The sequence below is a fragment of the Macrobrachium nipponense genome, chromosome 1 (genome assembly GCF_015104395.2).
Source record: "Macrobrachium nipponense isolate FS-2020 chromosome 1, ASM1510439v2, whole genome shotgun sequence".
NCBI classification, from domain to species: domain Eukaryota; kingdom Metazoa; phylum Arthropoda; class Malacostraca; order Decapoda; family Palaemonidae; genus Macrobrachium; species Macrobrachium nipponense.
Window position 1 is genome coordinate 122,739,529 of NC_087200.1, and position 15,000 is coordinate 122,754,528.

At 36.6% G+C, this 15,000-nt stretch overlaps 1 protein-coding gene across 1 annotated transcript in view; it reads left to right on the top strand.

The window, feature by feature from the left end:
- Nucleotides 1-15,000, top strand: part of LOC135218929 (uncharacterized) — an 881,184-nt gene that overhangs the window by 1,188 nt on the left and 864,996 nt on the right. The window contains exon 2 of the mRNA XM_064255370.1: nucleotides 7-698. Coding sequence (XP_064111440.1) covers nucleotides 7-698 — 692 coding nt within the window. The remainder of the gene's footprint in view (nucleotides 1-6; nucleotides 699-15,000) is intronic.

Here is a 15,000-nt window from a genome sequence, read left to right on the forward strand (position 1 = left end):
TCGTAGTCGCCAGGTATCTCACCGACAAGCGTTCAAGAGGCACTCAAAGGAGGCCATTTTAAATGCTCAAAGCTCAGGTGCTTCTACAGTAGATTCAATTGTGAATATGGTGCTTCGCCAAGTCAATGGTTCACAAGAGTCGACATTTTCGAATGAGAGAGATTATTCCACAGAGTTCCTTGATGATGATTCTTCCTATGGCCTTGGCAAACTTCCATTATACAATGTAACCGAATTTGTTAATGTAATACTGAAGCCTGACAATGTTAGCAGTGACGTTGATACAGACGAGTTGCAGCCAACAACCCTGTTTTACGCAGCAACATCAGCCCAGAGCACTGCCCCAGCACCCACCACTGTTGCCACCATTGCAAAGAAACGGCCGGACCAGACTCGCAGGTCATCCTCTTTATCCGAGACCTGTGAAGCGGAGTGGGCGTCCAAGACCCCCTTGGAACACCACGCCGAAGAAGATCGTGTCATCGACGTGGCAGTCATCGTGCCGTGCAACGCCTCCCACCAGTACTCGAGAGTGAAAGTGCTTCCGGTTGTCGAGCTGGCCGTGAGGCATGTCAGAGAAACGGGACTTCGAGGTCCCTTGGCCAACTACACCATTAATGTCCGATACAGAGACTCCAAGACGTCGTCTACTGATGGACCATTGGCTGCAGTCGACCTCTATTTCAATAAAGCTGCAGGTGAGTACAGGACTAATTATTTGATATTTTGTTTGCCCATAACCCCGACGATTATGCTCATTTGATTCTGAAACCCATTTTCTGTCGGGTTTTATTCTGAATAACATCCTCTGTTTTTCTTTGATCTGGCTTTCAATTTCTCTCGCCTTAAGTACCTACTTCAATCTGCTTTCCCATAATTTAAGTTTTATCGTGTTGTTTTCCATGGCTCCGAACTTTCCTGACAATTCAGGAAAAATGTGTTGATTCATGATTGCAGATGGTGCTATATCAGATTCACATCAACCGTGCATTTGATGTCTAGGCCAGTCCCTCATGACGCTCCTGATTGGTTGTTGATAAACCAGCACAGGGCGGGAAACTCTGTCTCTCACGAGAGATCACATGGGTAGGATCTGTGTTCCACTTCTCCTGAGGGATATGTCTTTCAGGAGAGGTGGAACATACTTCCTGCCTATGCGAACTCTCTCGAGAGACTGGAAGTTTCCAGCCCTGTGATTGGCTTATCAACAGCCAATCAGGAGCATCGTAAGGGACTGACCTAGAAATCAAATGCACGGATGATGTGAATCTACTACAGTATTACATGTTTCCAGTTACGAATATGCTGTATGCCTTTAGCATTAACCTTCATTTTATGTTTCCTCATGACAGATTTATTTATATTTTTGCATGAATATGAAAGCAATTATATTTTTTTCTTATAACACTTGGGGGCCAGTTTGATAAACCAGATTTTTTTTACTTTTGGTCCTTGGAATTCCAAATGAAATTGTCATTCATTCCTAAACAACAAAGCCAGTGCTTCATGATAGCGGAAAATTATGCCTCTCAGCGGTTTTGAATTCTTCGTATTGTCCTTCTTATTTCGAAATTTTACAGTTCGCTTTTTCACAGTTCTGAATATTTGTTTCTCAAGCCCCTTGTTTCTCAAAAGTTCCTTTTAAAACATGAATTTCTGCTCCGCCATGAAGCCCTATTTGTATATGCTTTCATTTAACTTGACTTCTGCGTGTCTGTCGTCAAATCGTGTAACTCAGTTTTCGAGCTGTTCCCTTCGTCCGATGCACTTGGAGTTCAGTATAGTTACTCAAACCCGATGACAATACAACCTTACATGATCAGTAGGTCAGCAGTGACCTCTAGTGACCCTACAGTGACCTGTCCCAGTATCTCAGGATTTGTGTGAATCTCTTCGGGTTTTTCATTAACTACTTTGACTCGGTAGATTCCATCTTCTATATAATCCCTCCCCCTTCCCTCATCCATCTCCCTCCCCCCCAGCACACGATCAAGTGTTAATTTAACTGTTTCCTCCCCATCCCCTCCCCTCCCCACTTTCATCCTCCTCCTCTCTTTTCCCCTCCCCTCCCCATCACCTTCTATCTTCCTTTCCTCTTCCATCCCCTTCCCCTTCCTTCCCATTTACCGTTCCCTTCACCTGCCTACTCCTCCTCCCCCTTCCTCCCTCGTAAACGGATATCAGTTTCGTTAATTACAATCATAAATCGGTTACAATTTCTGTCAAAACTAATATGTATAAAATGAAAGAATATAGAATATAAAAAAAATATTTAAACAGAATTTTATTAAATGCACTAAAAATTAAAAAATCCTTTTTTAAGCACTAGGATTTTCTTGTAAATGAATTATGTCTACAAGATAAAAAGCTGGGCCCTAAACATGGAATTATTTTGAACACCACTTACGTAAAATGATTCTCATTGATCATTTTTATTTCAGGTCTAGCAAGTAAAAGGGTACACTTAAAAGTTTATATAATCTTAATTATTTCATGTCATTTGATAATCTTCATCAGTATAATCATTTAGTTTTCGGGAAATCCCTTGTTGATACATAGATAAAAAATCCCAATATGTATAATGCAGGTATAAAGTTAGGATGGAAAAGACATGGTTTAAAAGATTATGACAAATGGGGAAGAAAAGTGATGACTGAGTATTTTTTTTTATGGTGTACCTCTCACAAACAGATAAAGAGTAGAGTTTGATGAATATGCCTTAAAATAATAATAACAGTCATTATGTTTCATAATGGAATATGTGTACTGTCTAAGTTTAATGACATTGTAACTACACACTACTATAGTAGTTGTCAAGCTTTACGATATTATGGAACTGAATTTATATTCTCAGTCATGTTGCTTATTGGTTATTTTACAGCTAATTTCCTTAATTCATGTATCTAGTATTATTATCAAAGAATTTCATCTGAAATTGGAGTGAAAATTATTCTTTGCCTACTAAGGGATTCAGAGCCGATGGAACGCTGTTTTTCGGCAATAACCTTTTATCAACCCTACCTAACTTTTGCAATTATTATTTTGTTCTTCAAGTTCAATAGTTCTGGCACTTATCAGGTAAAAGTAAGTTTCCTATGCCAGAGCCATCAAAATATCAGATAGGGGGTTTCAACGTAATAATGATGTTACCTACGACGTCAAAAGGCTCCCCCACATTGCAGAGAAGTTTACATATGTGGAAAACGTCTCTTCACTGTGGCCCTGCCCACTTGCCGATGACATACCCATTAATTGATATTAGTACCCATCTTAAGCTTCAGCGATATCACTGATGACGAGCAGGATTTTTCATCGTCACCTTGATTACATTATCATTCTCATTCATTTTATAATTATTTATTTTATCTATTATTTTTTTTCGTCTGTCACAGTCACCCTATTCGTCTGGGTGGTTTTAGAGTGTGGGGTTCCGGGTTGCATCCTACCTCCCTAGAAATCTATCACTTTTCTTACTATGAGCGCTGTTTCCAGGAGCGCACACTTCTTCATGAGTCCAGGAGCTACTTCAGCATCTAATTTTTCCAGGTTCCTTCTCAGGGATCTTGGGATTGTGCTTAGTTTCCCTATGATTATGAGTACAGTTTCCACTGGCATATCCCATATGCTTCTTATTTTTATTTTCAGGTCATGACACTTATCAATTTTTTCTCTTTCTTTTTCATCTCCCTTGGTGTCCCATGGTATAGCGACATCAATGAGTGATACACATTCTTGGTCTTGTCAATCAACGTCACGTCTGGTCTATTAGCACGTGTCACCTATTTTTCTATCACTCCCTCAAGTTGGTGCTCGTACTACGTATTACTGCAAGGTAGCTGGTGTGTCTTGCACAGGCTCCATTGGAGGGCTTTTGCTACTGAATCATGCCTCGTTTTGTACTGGTTCTGTGCAAGTGCCGGGCATTCGCTTGCCATGTGGCTTATGGTCTCGTTTTTTACATTGCACTTCCTGTATATGGGCGAGATTTTATTTCCATCTATCGTTCTTTGGATATATCTGGTTCTCAGGATCTTGCTCCGCTGTTAGCACTCCTTTTGTTTCCTTCTAGAGTTCTCCCCCTCTGCAGCTATTGCCATGAGTCATCGCTGGTCAGATCTTTAGTCTGTCTCATGTGCTGTGCGTGCATTGTTATGTTGTGCCATAATTCCGTTCTGTTTGTCATTCTTCTGTCTCTGTATTTTTCTGGGTCTTCGTATACTTTTATCAGTCCTTCTTCTCATGCATTCCTGAGCCTCTCGTTTTCACTCTTTTTAAGATATTGCCCCAGTGCTCTGCTCTCGATGTTGACGGAATGCTCTATGCTTATAGTCCTCTCCCTCCTTCCTTTCGTGTTATGTATAGTCTGTCCGTATTTGCTCTTGGGTAGTGCTTTGTGTATTGTCATGCGTTTCCTAGTTTTCTGGTCAATTCTGCGGAGTTCAGCTTTCTCCACTCCACTACTCCTGCGAAGTATCTGATTACTGGTACTGCCCACGTGTTTACAGCTTTCACCATATTTCCGGTGTCGAGTTTTGACTTGAGTATTGCCTTAAGTCTCTGCATAAATTCTTTCCTGATCATGTCCTTCATCTCTTGGTGTTTTATATTCTCTCCTATAATTCCTAAATATTTTCATCCTGTCTCATCCATGTGTTTGATGCTATTCTCATCTCTTTGCATTTTTGTATGTTGCCTAAGGTACATTTTTCTATTTCAGACTCCATCCTGATGTCCCCTGATACAACCCTTACAGTCTGGATTAGGGTATTCATTTCCTTGATGCTCTTACCATACAGCTTGATGTCCATGAACATCAGATGATTAATTCTGTCGTCTCCATTCTTGAGTTGGTAAAAGCATCCATCTTCTGTAGTACTTTTGTCATGGAAATCATGGCTACTACGAAGAGTAGTGGGGACAGTGAGTCGCCCTGGAAGATCCCTCTCCTTAATTTAACCTCTGCTGGTCTTATTCCAGAACTTGTAAGTGTTGTATTTCAGTTGCGCATTGTATTTTTTAGGAAGCTGATGGCGTTCTCTTCTGCCCCATATATTTTCAGGCGTTCTATTAGCCACCTGTGGTACCATGTTGAAATCTTTCGTGTAGTCAATCCATGCCATGCTTGGGTAGGTGATAGGCCTGGTAGTTACTTGCTATGTTTCCCATGTTCTTGTCGTTTTGTACTAACCATGTTCTCCCTGTGGTCATCCATTTGGGTGTTTGGTGGTTTATGATACAATGCTGGAGTTGTTTTGCTATTCGTGGGTGTAGGGCCTTGAAGATTTTGACTTCATCGGTTCCAGGGGCTTTCCTGTTGGGAATTTTCTTTAGTTGGTGTGTGATTGTGTGTGTCGTGATCTCGGTGAATCTCTGTTTTATTCTCCCCGTTTCTTCTGCCTTGACTTCCTGTAGCCAAATTGTATGTTTATTGTGAGATGCCGGATTGCTCCATATGTTTTCCCAGATTCTCATACTTGGTTCGTCTTCAGGCATTTCCTGGTGGTTTTCTTTCCCTCTTACTGATGGTATCCTTTATTTCTCTTCATGTATCGTTGGATCTTGTGCTTTGGCTTTAAGCCTCTGTTTCATATCTTCTATTGTGTTGTTTAGTCCCCTCTCCTGTTCTTGTTTGTATTTCCCATTCAGTTCCTCATTTGTTTTCATGCTTCTTTGCCTCTTTTATGCCATCTCTTTCAGTTTACTCAAGTCAGATCTCATCACCATGATTTGTTTTTTTAGGCGCCTTTTCCATGGGATTAAGTTGTTAGCTTGGAATTTTTCAATTTTCCTGATATTCGTTTTGTTTGTACTTTACGAATTGGAGTGAAAATTAGGCTTTATCTACAATATTATTCGTGTTTGTTCCTAGAATACCCCTAAAACGTTTAGGATATCTCAAAAAATCATAACAAACTTGTGATGTTTTATAAGGGAATTCGTCGCGTTCCTAAAAGACCTTCTGCGTAGATCCATGTATTACTAATGCTGTGAATGCCTCTCTCTCTCTCTCTCTCTCTCTCTCTCTCTCTCTCTCTATACCTAGTATACGTATTATATTTATATATATATATTATATATATATATATAAAGCTTTATAAATATATATAGATATAATATATATGTATATACTACTAATATATATATATAAATTAGATATATATATTAGGATTATATATATATATCATATATATATATATATATAGAGAGAGAGAGAGAGAGAGAGAGAGAGAGAGAGAGAGAGAGAGAGAGAGAGAGAGAGAGAGAGAGAGAGAGAGAGAGAGAGAGAGAGAGAGAGAGAGAGAGAGGGGCATTCACAGCATTAGTAATACATAGATCTACGCAGAAGGTCTTTTAGGAATGCGACGAATTCCTTATAAACCATCACAAGTTTGTTATGATTTTTTGAGATATCCTAAACGTTTTAGGGGTAATCTAGGAACAAACACGAATAATATTGTAGATAAAGCCTAATTTTCACTCCAATTTCAACTGAAATTGTTTGACAGTGACATTATATACATCCATTAAGGGAATTAGCCGTAAAATGAAAAAGCGGGCTTCCGATTCAGTATTTAGAAGCGTGACTGGAAGAAAGACACTATATAAAGCAAAGGTATAAACAAAACAGGACTGAATAAGGGAAATAAGCCAATTGAAAATACTGAGAAAATTTGAATGCGTAGGAACCAGGAAGGGTGATGTGGATAGGAATTTTAAAGGAAGTAAAAGAAAGAAAAGGATAAGAAATTACTGTGGTTAAGTTATATATATATATATATATATATATATATATATATATATATATATATATATATATATATATATATAATATACATATATATATATTATATAATATTATATATATATATATATATATATATATATATTACACAAGCACACAAACAAACACACATATATTATATATATATATATATATATATATATATATATATATATATATATATATATATATATATATATATGTAAAATATAAAATTAAATTTCACTAATTAAAATCAAACTCAAATTAGTTCAAACTGGGAAGTATGTTAAGATAAAGTACTTTGAAAAGATGAACGCAAAGGAGTTAGTTGAAAGTATAGTAGATTAAATGGAGAAACGTTCACAAACGAGAACAAAAGAAAAAAAGAGTAAATGACAAAGACCACCTTTGACTAGTTGCAGGTGAAATTCCTTGGAGAGCCCCTCCCCTCGCCATCTCTTTCCCTGCAACAAAGGAAAAAGAGAGGAACAGGGCGAATTTTTGCCCTTTCCCCATCCTGTTTTATATCGGTCTCCGGCGTCCGAGAGGAAAAGCCATGTTGTCGACCCATTTGTATGTCGTTGCAGTTTACCCCTTTTCCGCCATAGGTGTTCGGGCTCCAATTACCTCCGTCCGAATTGGAGGCAGCGCATTTGCATTCATCCCTCGCGGGACTTTCTTTGTTTGTGGCTCTTTGCTCCCTCTTATTTCCCGTAAATACCGTCAGAGTTGAAAGCTATGTATTGGCATTCGTCCCCAGATGAATTTTCTGAAATTCTCACCAATTGGTTGCTAATGTTTGTGTCGGGGGTCATGTGTATACTTTATGAGGTTGGCTATTTTCATCTTTTTACTTATGTTCAAGCCCTATCCTAGTTTGGTAGGCTTGAAGGAGTGACTGCTTATGTTTTTGTGTGTAGGAGAGAGAGAGAGAGAGAGAGAGAGAGGAGTGAGATGAGAGAGAAGGAGATCGAGAGAGAGAGAGAGAGAGAGAGAGAGAGAGAGAGAGAGAGAGAAGGGGATAAAAGAGCTTGGAAAAGAACAATATTTTACCTAGCAATCCTCTTCTGTGTTTGTTCACTGTTTGTTTTCATAGGTTCTGTCATCGCTTTGTTTTGTTTATTTTATAAAGTTCAATTGTTGATTTTTGGTTGTTTCATGGAGGTTGGAAATATTTGTTACAAGAAACTGGGTGATGGCATATTTAAATAGTGTTCCGTCTTTTTACTTATCAGAATAGACAGGTCAATAAGACCCCTCCCATCTCTTCATCGTCTTATAAAGTAGATGTGTAAGGTTCTCCTCCGTGTCTTCATCAGTCGCTTAAATTTTGAAGCTTATCAACCCTATGCAGCTTGAAGGATTCAGTTCATGTTGCGTTCTTCCCTTGTCTTTACATGTTAAAAAAAGATAATTATTTGCAAATGTCGTCCACAATTACTGGAACCCTTTACCGAAGAAATACCATCGAACTCGTCCCTACCCTATTATTTTCCCCGTGCCATTCATTCTTAGTTTCAATGAACTTTCAGACTCCTTTGATATTGAGGCTTTTTTGTTTCGATACTTTTGTCGCTCCTGAGTGTCTCTCCCCGTCCAGCTTCCTTGTAACACTGAAATTATTCTCCCTTTCACTAACTATCCTCTACTGAAACATTAATCTTTTATGACCAAGCCAACTTAAGAAACTATGGTCATTTTTCCGTTTTTACTAAGATGTTTGCCTTAAGTAAGCGATTTATCCATGCTATTCTTTCTTTTCTTGAATATTATTTTCTTCCTCTTTCATTATTGCTCTAAGTTTGACAGAAGATGACAGACTTTACTGTGACCTTTACAAAAAAGAAATAAAACAATAAAAAGAAGAATTATCTTTCATTTCAAATTGAACTCTTTCATTTGGTAGTATTGTGGGTACGTTGACGGGGATTCCAATAGACTGCATAAAAACCTCTGCAGTATTCAATCTCGCTAAAGATATATTAACTGGATGTTGTGTAGTCTATTTAGCTTCCTCTCAGTCCCCCTCCTGTTCTTAGCATGTGTTGCAGAAAATTATAACCGGGGAAAAATGTGTACAGTATTATTAACAAACAAAATGTGTTGCGCCTCTCTCTCTCTCTCTCTCTCTCTCTCTCTCTCTCTCTCTCTCTCTCTCTCTCTCTGTGTTCTATCATGTCACGGTTACGATCTATGTGCTTTCATTACATGTTTGTCCTGTAATACGTCCTCTCGCCTTCCTTGCTTTCGCTCAGGTCTTTAAATAAACTAACAAAGTTTATAAAATTGTAAATAGCCCATGCCATATATAAGAAAGAATGGAGCGAAAAATGTTCGTGGAACCATTTTGGAGTAAGAATCCTACGACGGAGTTAATATTTTAATTGTTATATATATATGTGTGTATATATATATATATATATATATATATATATATATATATATATATTTATATATTCATATGTATGAATGTATCTATCTTTGTATGTATGTATGTATATAGCGTACGCATAGATGTGTTTATGCTATGGATGAGTTGACAGTTCTCTGCTTAAGTTTGCTAGGTCCTAAGTTCTGTCCTGGTATATGTTCCGCCAATCTAAACAGTTATCATTGAGTGCCAGCGTCTACTATCTTGAGAAAAAGGGAGGTCGTACCTTTCCGGGCTACCCTCTTAGGGGAAATGTCTCTCTCTCTCTCTCTCTCTCTCTCTCTCTCTCTCTCTCACACACACACACACATATACATACATATATAATATATATATATATATATATATATTATATATATATATATATATATATATATATTATATATATATATATATATATATATATATATATATATATATATATATGTATGTGTGTGTGCGCGCGCGCTGAATATTAAATCTGCAAGCGAATGAGAAATTGCGAAAATAGTCTAGTTTATATATTTATGTGTATACTACATACTTATTAAATGTATTTCATATACCACATCCTGAATCTCCATTTAGTAAAATAGTTAGGGAGCAGAAATCTTTTGTAGCTATGAATAGTCTCTCTCTCTCTCTCTCTCTCTCTCTCTCTCTCTCTCTCTCTCTCTCTCTCTCTCTCTCGGGATCCATCTCATAGGTATTTCACTGGAATTTTCCCCGCTGTAAAGTCCCCTTTCCGAGCGAACAAAATTCAGTGTGAAAAGCCGTTTTCATTTAGCGTTCCATAATTCATATGTTTCAGAGGGGACGAAATATTAGGGAATAAAACCAATATATATAAAATACAAGGTACACATTTTACTATGCGATAGTGAGTGGACTTTTTTCCAGATAAGCCTAACTCTTTCTATTTTTTCTCTCTTTAGTTTGTAGAATTCAAAATACAGTTTTTTTGGTAATACATATATGAATATAATTTACTTCCGTTTTTAAGTATTACATGTTTGTAGTTTCTGTATTGCCAAGCATACTACATACATACAAGCATATACACAACACAACACATGTTTATACTCGTATATATAAGTATGTATGTTTGTGTGTGTGTATATATATATATATATATATATATATATATATATATATATATATATATATATACTTACATACATACATAAATTCATACATGCACTGTGCATACATAAAAATATCAATAAGTGTAACATGATAAAAGAATATATTCATATGTTTTATACACATAGCCATGTAATTAGAGATAAGTTATTTTTTCCAATAGGGGCTGGCAGCAGAGAAAGGGCTAATGCAATAGACAATGGCACATTTTTACTTTAAATAATTAATGAATCCAAGATGAGCCGCTTATACAAAAACTTTCATATCACACGCATATGTTTATCAACTGGGCTACACATCAAGCCTCTATACACAAACTTGAGCCATACGACTCCTCGGTAGTACGAACTACCCCAGTTCCCGGATATTAAAACTCTCCCATTCCAGTAATTCTTCCACGCTCTGTCCATAAATTTCTGAGTCTTCCTCATTTTCCGTGCAACACTTTCGAAGTACACATTTTTCGCCAACCTCCTTCTTCCGTTACCACCCTTTTTACTACGTCATATTTTCAAGTCTCACTACACATACTGTGCTAACATTTCAACTGTATTGCTTTAATTCCTTAGACATTCGTCTTCTTATAGAAATCATTAGCCTAGGTCATGTTGTACTGCTTGCTTCTTCTGTTTTTGATTAAGGTTCTTCTTTACATTTTCTCCCAAATAATCAGTTGAACCTATTAGTATCATTCCTCCACAATCCACATTGACATTCAGTGCTCCATCATCATGGTTTTCATTTGTCCACATTGACTTGATTTCGCTCATATGAATTTTCCTCTTTTTCTTCATATAATATATGCTTTCGAACTCTGACACTAGTTTATGTGTTTCTTGTCACTAGCCCCAAACAACACTGGATGACTTCAAATATCAGGCCTTCCGCACTACGCTTACAATGCATTTTCTGACAGTTCCTCTTGCTACTTGTTTTTCTTCCTATGATTTGTCGACTCACTCTTTCCATAGATATTCAAAGCCACGTAGCCATAACATCTCGTTGTCTCAGACCAACTTTTGCATCAAACGAGGTAATCTCAGTGGGCGTAATCCTCTGAACAAAATGCGACGAGAAAAATCATAATTGTATCGATCAGTTTAGTCTTAAAGTTTTAAAGGTCTAACTAAGACAGGTACTGGTTTTACGCGCTTTTATTTAGCTTGACTTTTGCGTCTGTCTGTCGTCAAATCTTGTAGCTCAGTTGTAGACCTGCTCCCTTCGTCCGATGGACTGGAAAATTTTTATGGTTACTCAATCCTCTTAACTCTCCCCCTCCCCCTCCTGAAGCCCACAATCGAGTGTTAGTTTAGCTGTGTCTTCCCCTCCCCTTCCCCTTCCCCCTCCCCGTCTGAAGCATTTAATTTAGCTGTGTCCTCCTCCGTCCCTCTGCCACCCCTTCCCCTCCCCCTTCTGGAGCACAGGATCAAGTGTTAATTTAGCTCTGTCCTCTCCTCCCCTTCCCTCTTCCATACCCCTCCACTTCCACCTACCCTATCCTTCCCTCTCCCGAAGCACACGATCAAGTGTTAATTTAGCTGTGTCCTCCCTCTCCCCTCCCATCTCTTTCCCGTCCCCTTCATCTCCCCTTACACTCCCCTCCCTCCCCTAAACGGATATCTGTTTCGTTATCTACTATCATAAATCGGTTACAATTCCTGTCAAAACTAAAAAGTATAGAAAATAAAAATTTTTTTACAACAGGCTCGTATTAAAATTCACTAAAATGAAAAGTAAATTATTTGGGAAACACCAGGATTTTTTTTACAATTAATCAAGGGCCACAAACTAGGAAGGAAATTCTACAAGAAATGAAAAAAAAAATTATTACTTTTCGTGTAGGATTTCCTTCCATGTTTGGGGCCCACGCTTTTATTTTTGTAGACATGATAAATTGCAAGAAAATCCTGTTGTTAAAAAAATCATCTTGTACTTTTTAGTGCATTTTAATAACAGCAGTTTTGAAATTATATATATATATATATATATAGTATATATATATATATATATATATATATATATATATATATATATATATATATATATATATATATATATATATATTTCTTCTTTTGAAATTTCTCACCTAACTTGCGTAACAAATACCCTATTTTCACTCAATCTTTTCAGTTTAAATCCACGATTCGCTTCCCCTGTTAATTCTTCTGTGATCTGTCGTATTTCCTTAGTCAACATCCCTAATATATTAACTGATGATATGATGTTATAATTTTTCCGTCACCTCTGGAACATTTACAGCTATCCAAAAGCAATTACTCCTTTCCTCTTTACTGTTTTACCCTAAGTATTCATATGATGTCGCAAGTTTCTCGTTAACTTTTGGTGTCTGTCAATTCTCTAACCTCATAATTACCATTTTTAAATCTTCAACATCCCCTTCTATTTGTATTTTCAAACTGATAGTTATCCCTTCCACGATATAACTTATTCAGGTCAGGCTCCCTTCTGTCTCCCTCATTCAGCTGGCCTTCATAATACTCGGTTAACTGTAGCTATGAACCTTTTTTCTGTTTAAAGAAATTGCTGTGATTTACTCCAAAATTTGACATACACAAAACATCGTCTCTTGTTTTGCAGCCTCACTTTTGACGTCTTATCCTTATTCCTTTTCACTAACCCAATAACTTCTTCATAATGAAATAAGTTCTTTGCATTTCCTCTGCTGCATATACACATTTATATACTCATATATAGTATATAAGAAATATATAAATATAATATATATATATATATATATATAATATATATATATATTATATATATATATATATAGAGAGAGAGAGAGAGAGAGAGGAGAGAGAGAGAGAGAGAGAGAGAGAGAGAGAGCAATCCTTACATTTTCGGAATCATTTATGGTTGTTAGAACTGGTGTTAGTTTCTTTGAAGAGCTCATAGGTTACATAATGTCGATCAGGATGACAGCCTTTGAGCATCTTATGAAAATAGCGTCTGTCGTCGAGAGGGTTAATTATAGGTCGTCAAAATTCTTGTTACAGATGTTTACACCGTTCACCTCCAACAGGTACGGGGTAGAGGGTTAATTGAATTAGTAGAGGAAATTTATGTAATGAACTGCTGTGAAAGTTTAGGAGCTGGTTTGGATGTTAATTATCAGTTTCTAAAGATACCGTTAGTTAGATCTCTGATACATACGTTTTTTATGATTATTTTTAAGACGCAGAGAGAAAATTACAAGCTTATATCACCCATTTAATTTTTTTTCATTTGTAAAGAAACTGAGCTAATAGCAAGGATTAAGTTACTCTTGCTACAGCTTTCATTGGTCATTATGGAGACGAGTATGAATATTTTGAGGTTGGAAAGGTTCAGTGTTACGTTAATGGTAATTATGTCCAGTATTTTTGGATACGTTGAACACGTACCTCGATTTTTAGAATACGCGGACTAACGGAGCAATGTAAAATATCCGTAGATAATGATATTTAGAGATGCTTAGATGTGACTACCATGGCAGTATTTTCTTCACTTAAGTTCAAAAGGAGTTTATCCACTTTTTCAATCTTAAGGACCTTAAACAAATAGATGCTTATGTAATACAGCTTGAATTGGACCTTAGTTCTTGAACATACGAGTCTTTCTCAACATAAAAATACTAACGGAAAATAGTTACTAAAAGATTAGTCACTGTGCCTAAAACCTCTACCATTTATTGCACAGATATTTATTTTCTAGTTGCGCCTTTTCCCAGTTTCAATTTTAAATAGAAAAAAATTGACTATTTAATCAGTGTAAGACCAGACTTGAAGTCTGTAGTCTCATCACAAAATTTCGTCGTTTTCAAAGTTGTAATATCGTGATCGACAGTCGTGTATTGTTTACGAGTAGAATATATTTATCAATGGCTTGAGATTCAACTGAATGTATACAGAAAGAGTTGTCAAATTCCAAGAGTTGTAGTTATCGTGTTTTTGTAATAATGTCATGAATCTGCATGCTTTGAGCTCTTAAAAATTCTCATGATTTCTCTTCGGCATTGGTGATTTTTGTCTTGTGTTTCATCACCCTTAAAAAGGCGTGAGCCTTTTTCATTACTTTTTATTATTACTTATTACTTTCATTATCTGTATTTTATTAGGTAATGCATTTATATATGTATATTTATAATATATATGTTTATATGTTTAATTTCTGTTGAAGTCAGTTGTATTGTTCTTGGTACCATAGTCTTATCAAGACTTTGAATCCATCATATACTTCTTTTTCTCTTATGGCAAGCATCTCAGGAAAAAGGGAAAATCATTTGTGATTCAAGTCAGTTTTTCTTTTTCTAGTTGCTGAATGTCTATGGTTGTCCGGTCGGCAGCTTGGGCATTTTGAACCCAGTGACGTCATGTTTGAAATTCAAACCTCCGCATGCAGTAGTAAAAAGCTTGTTTGTCGATTTACATTCCATTCATGATGACGCTGCCGAGAGACGTGGAGAAACTGTACGTCGACTAGAAAAGGAAAGTACATGGAAAGAATCTCGAATAATTTTTCCTCATTCCTGAGCCTTGCAAATAGTCAGTCCTGAGTTTTTAGATCAAGAATTCAAAAACGGAAAAAAATAGATCTATGCTATCCAAAATACATTATGGATATTTGTTACAATAAAGCTATTAATACATATGAAAAATCATAGGGAGAAAAAGAACTTTGCTCA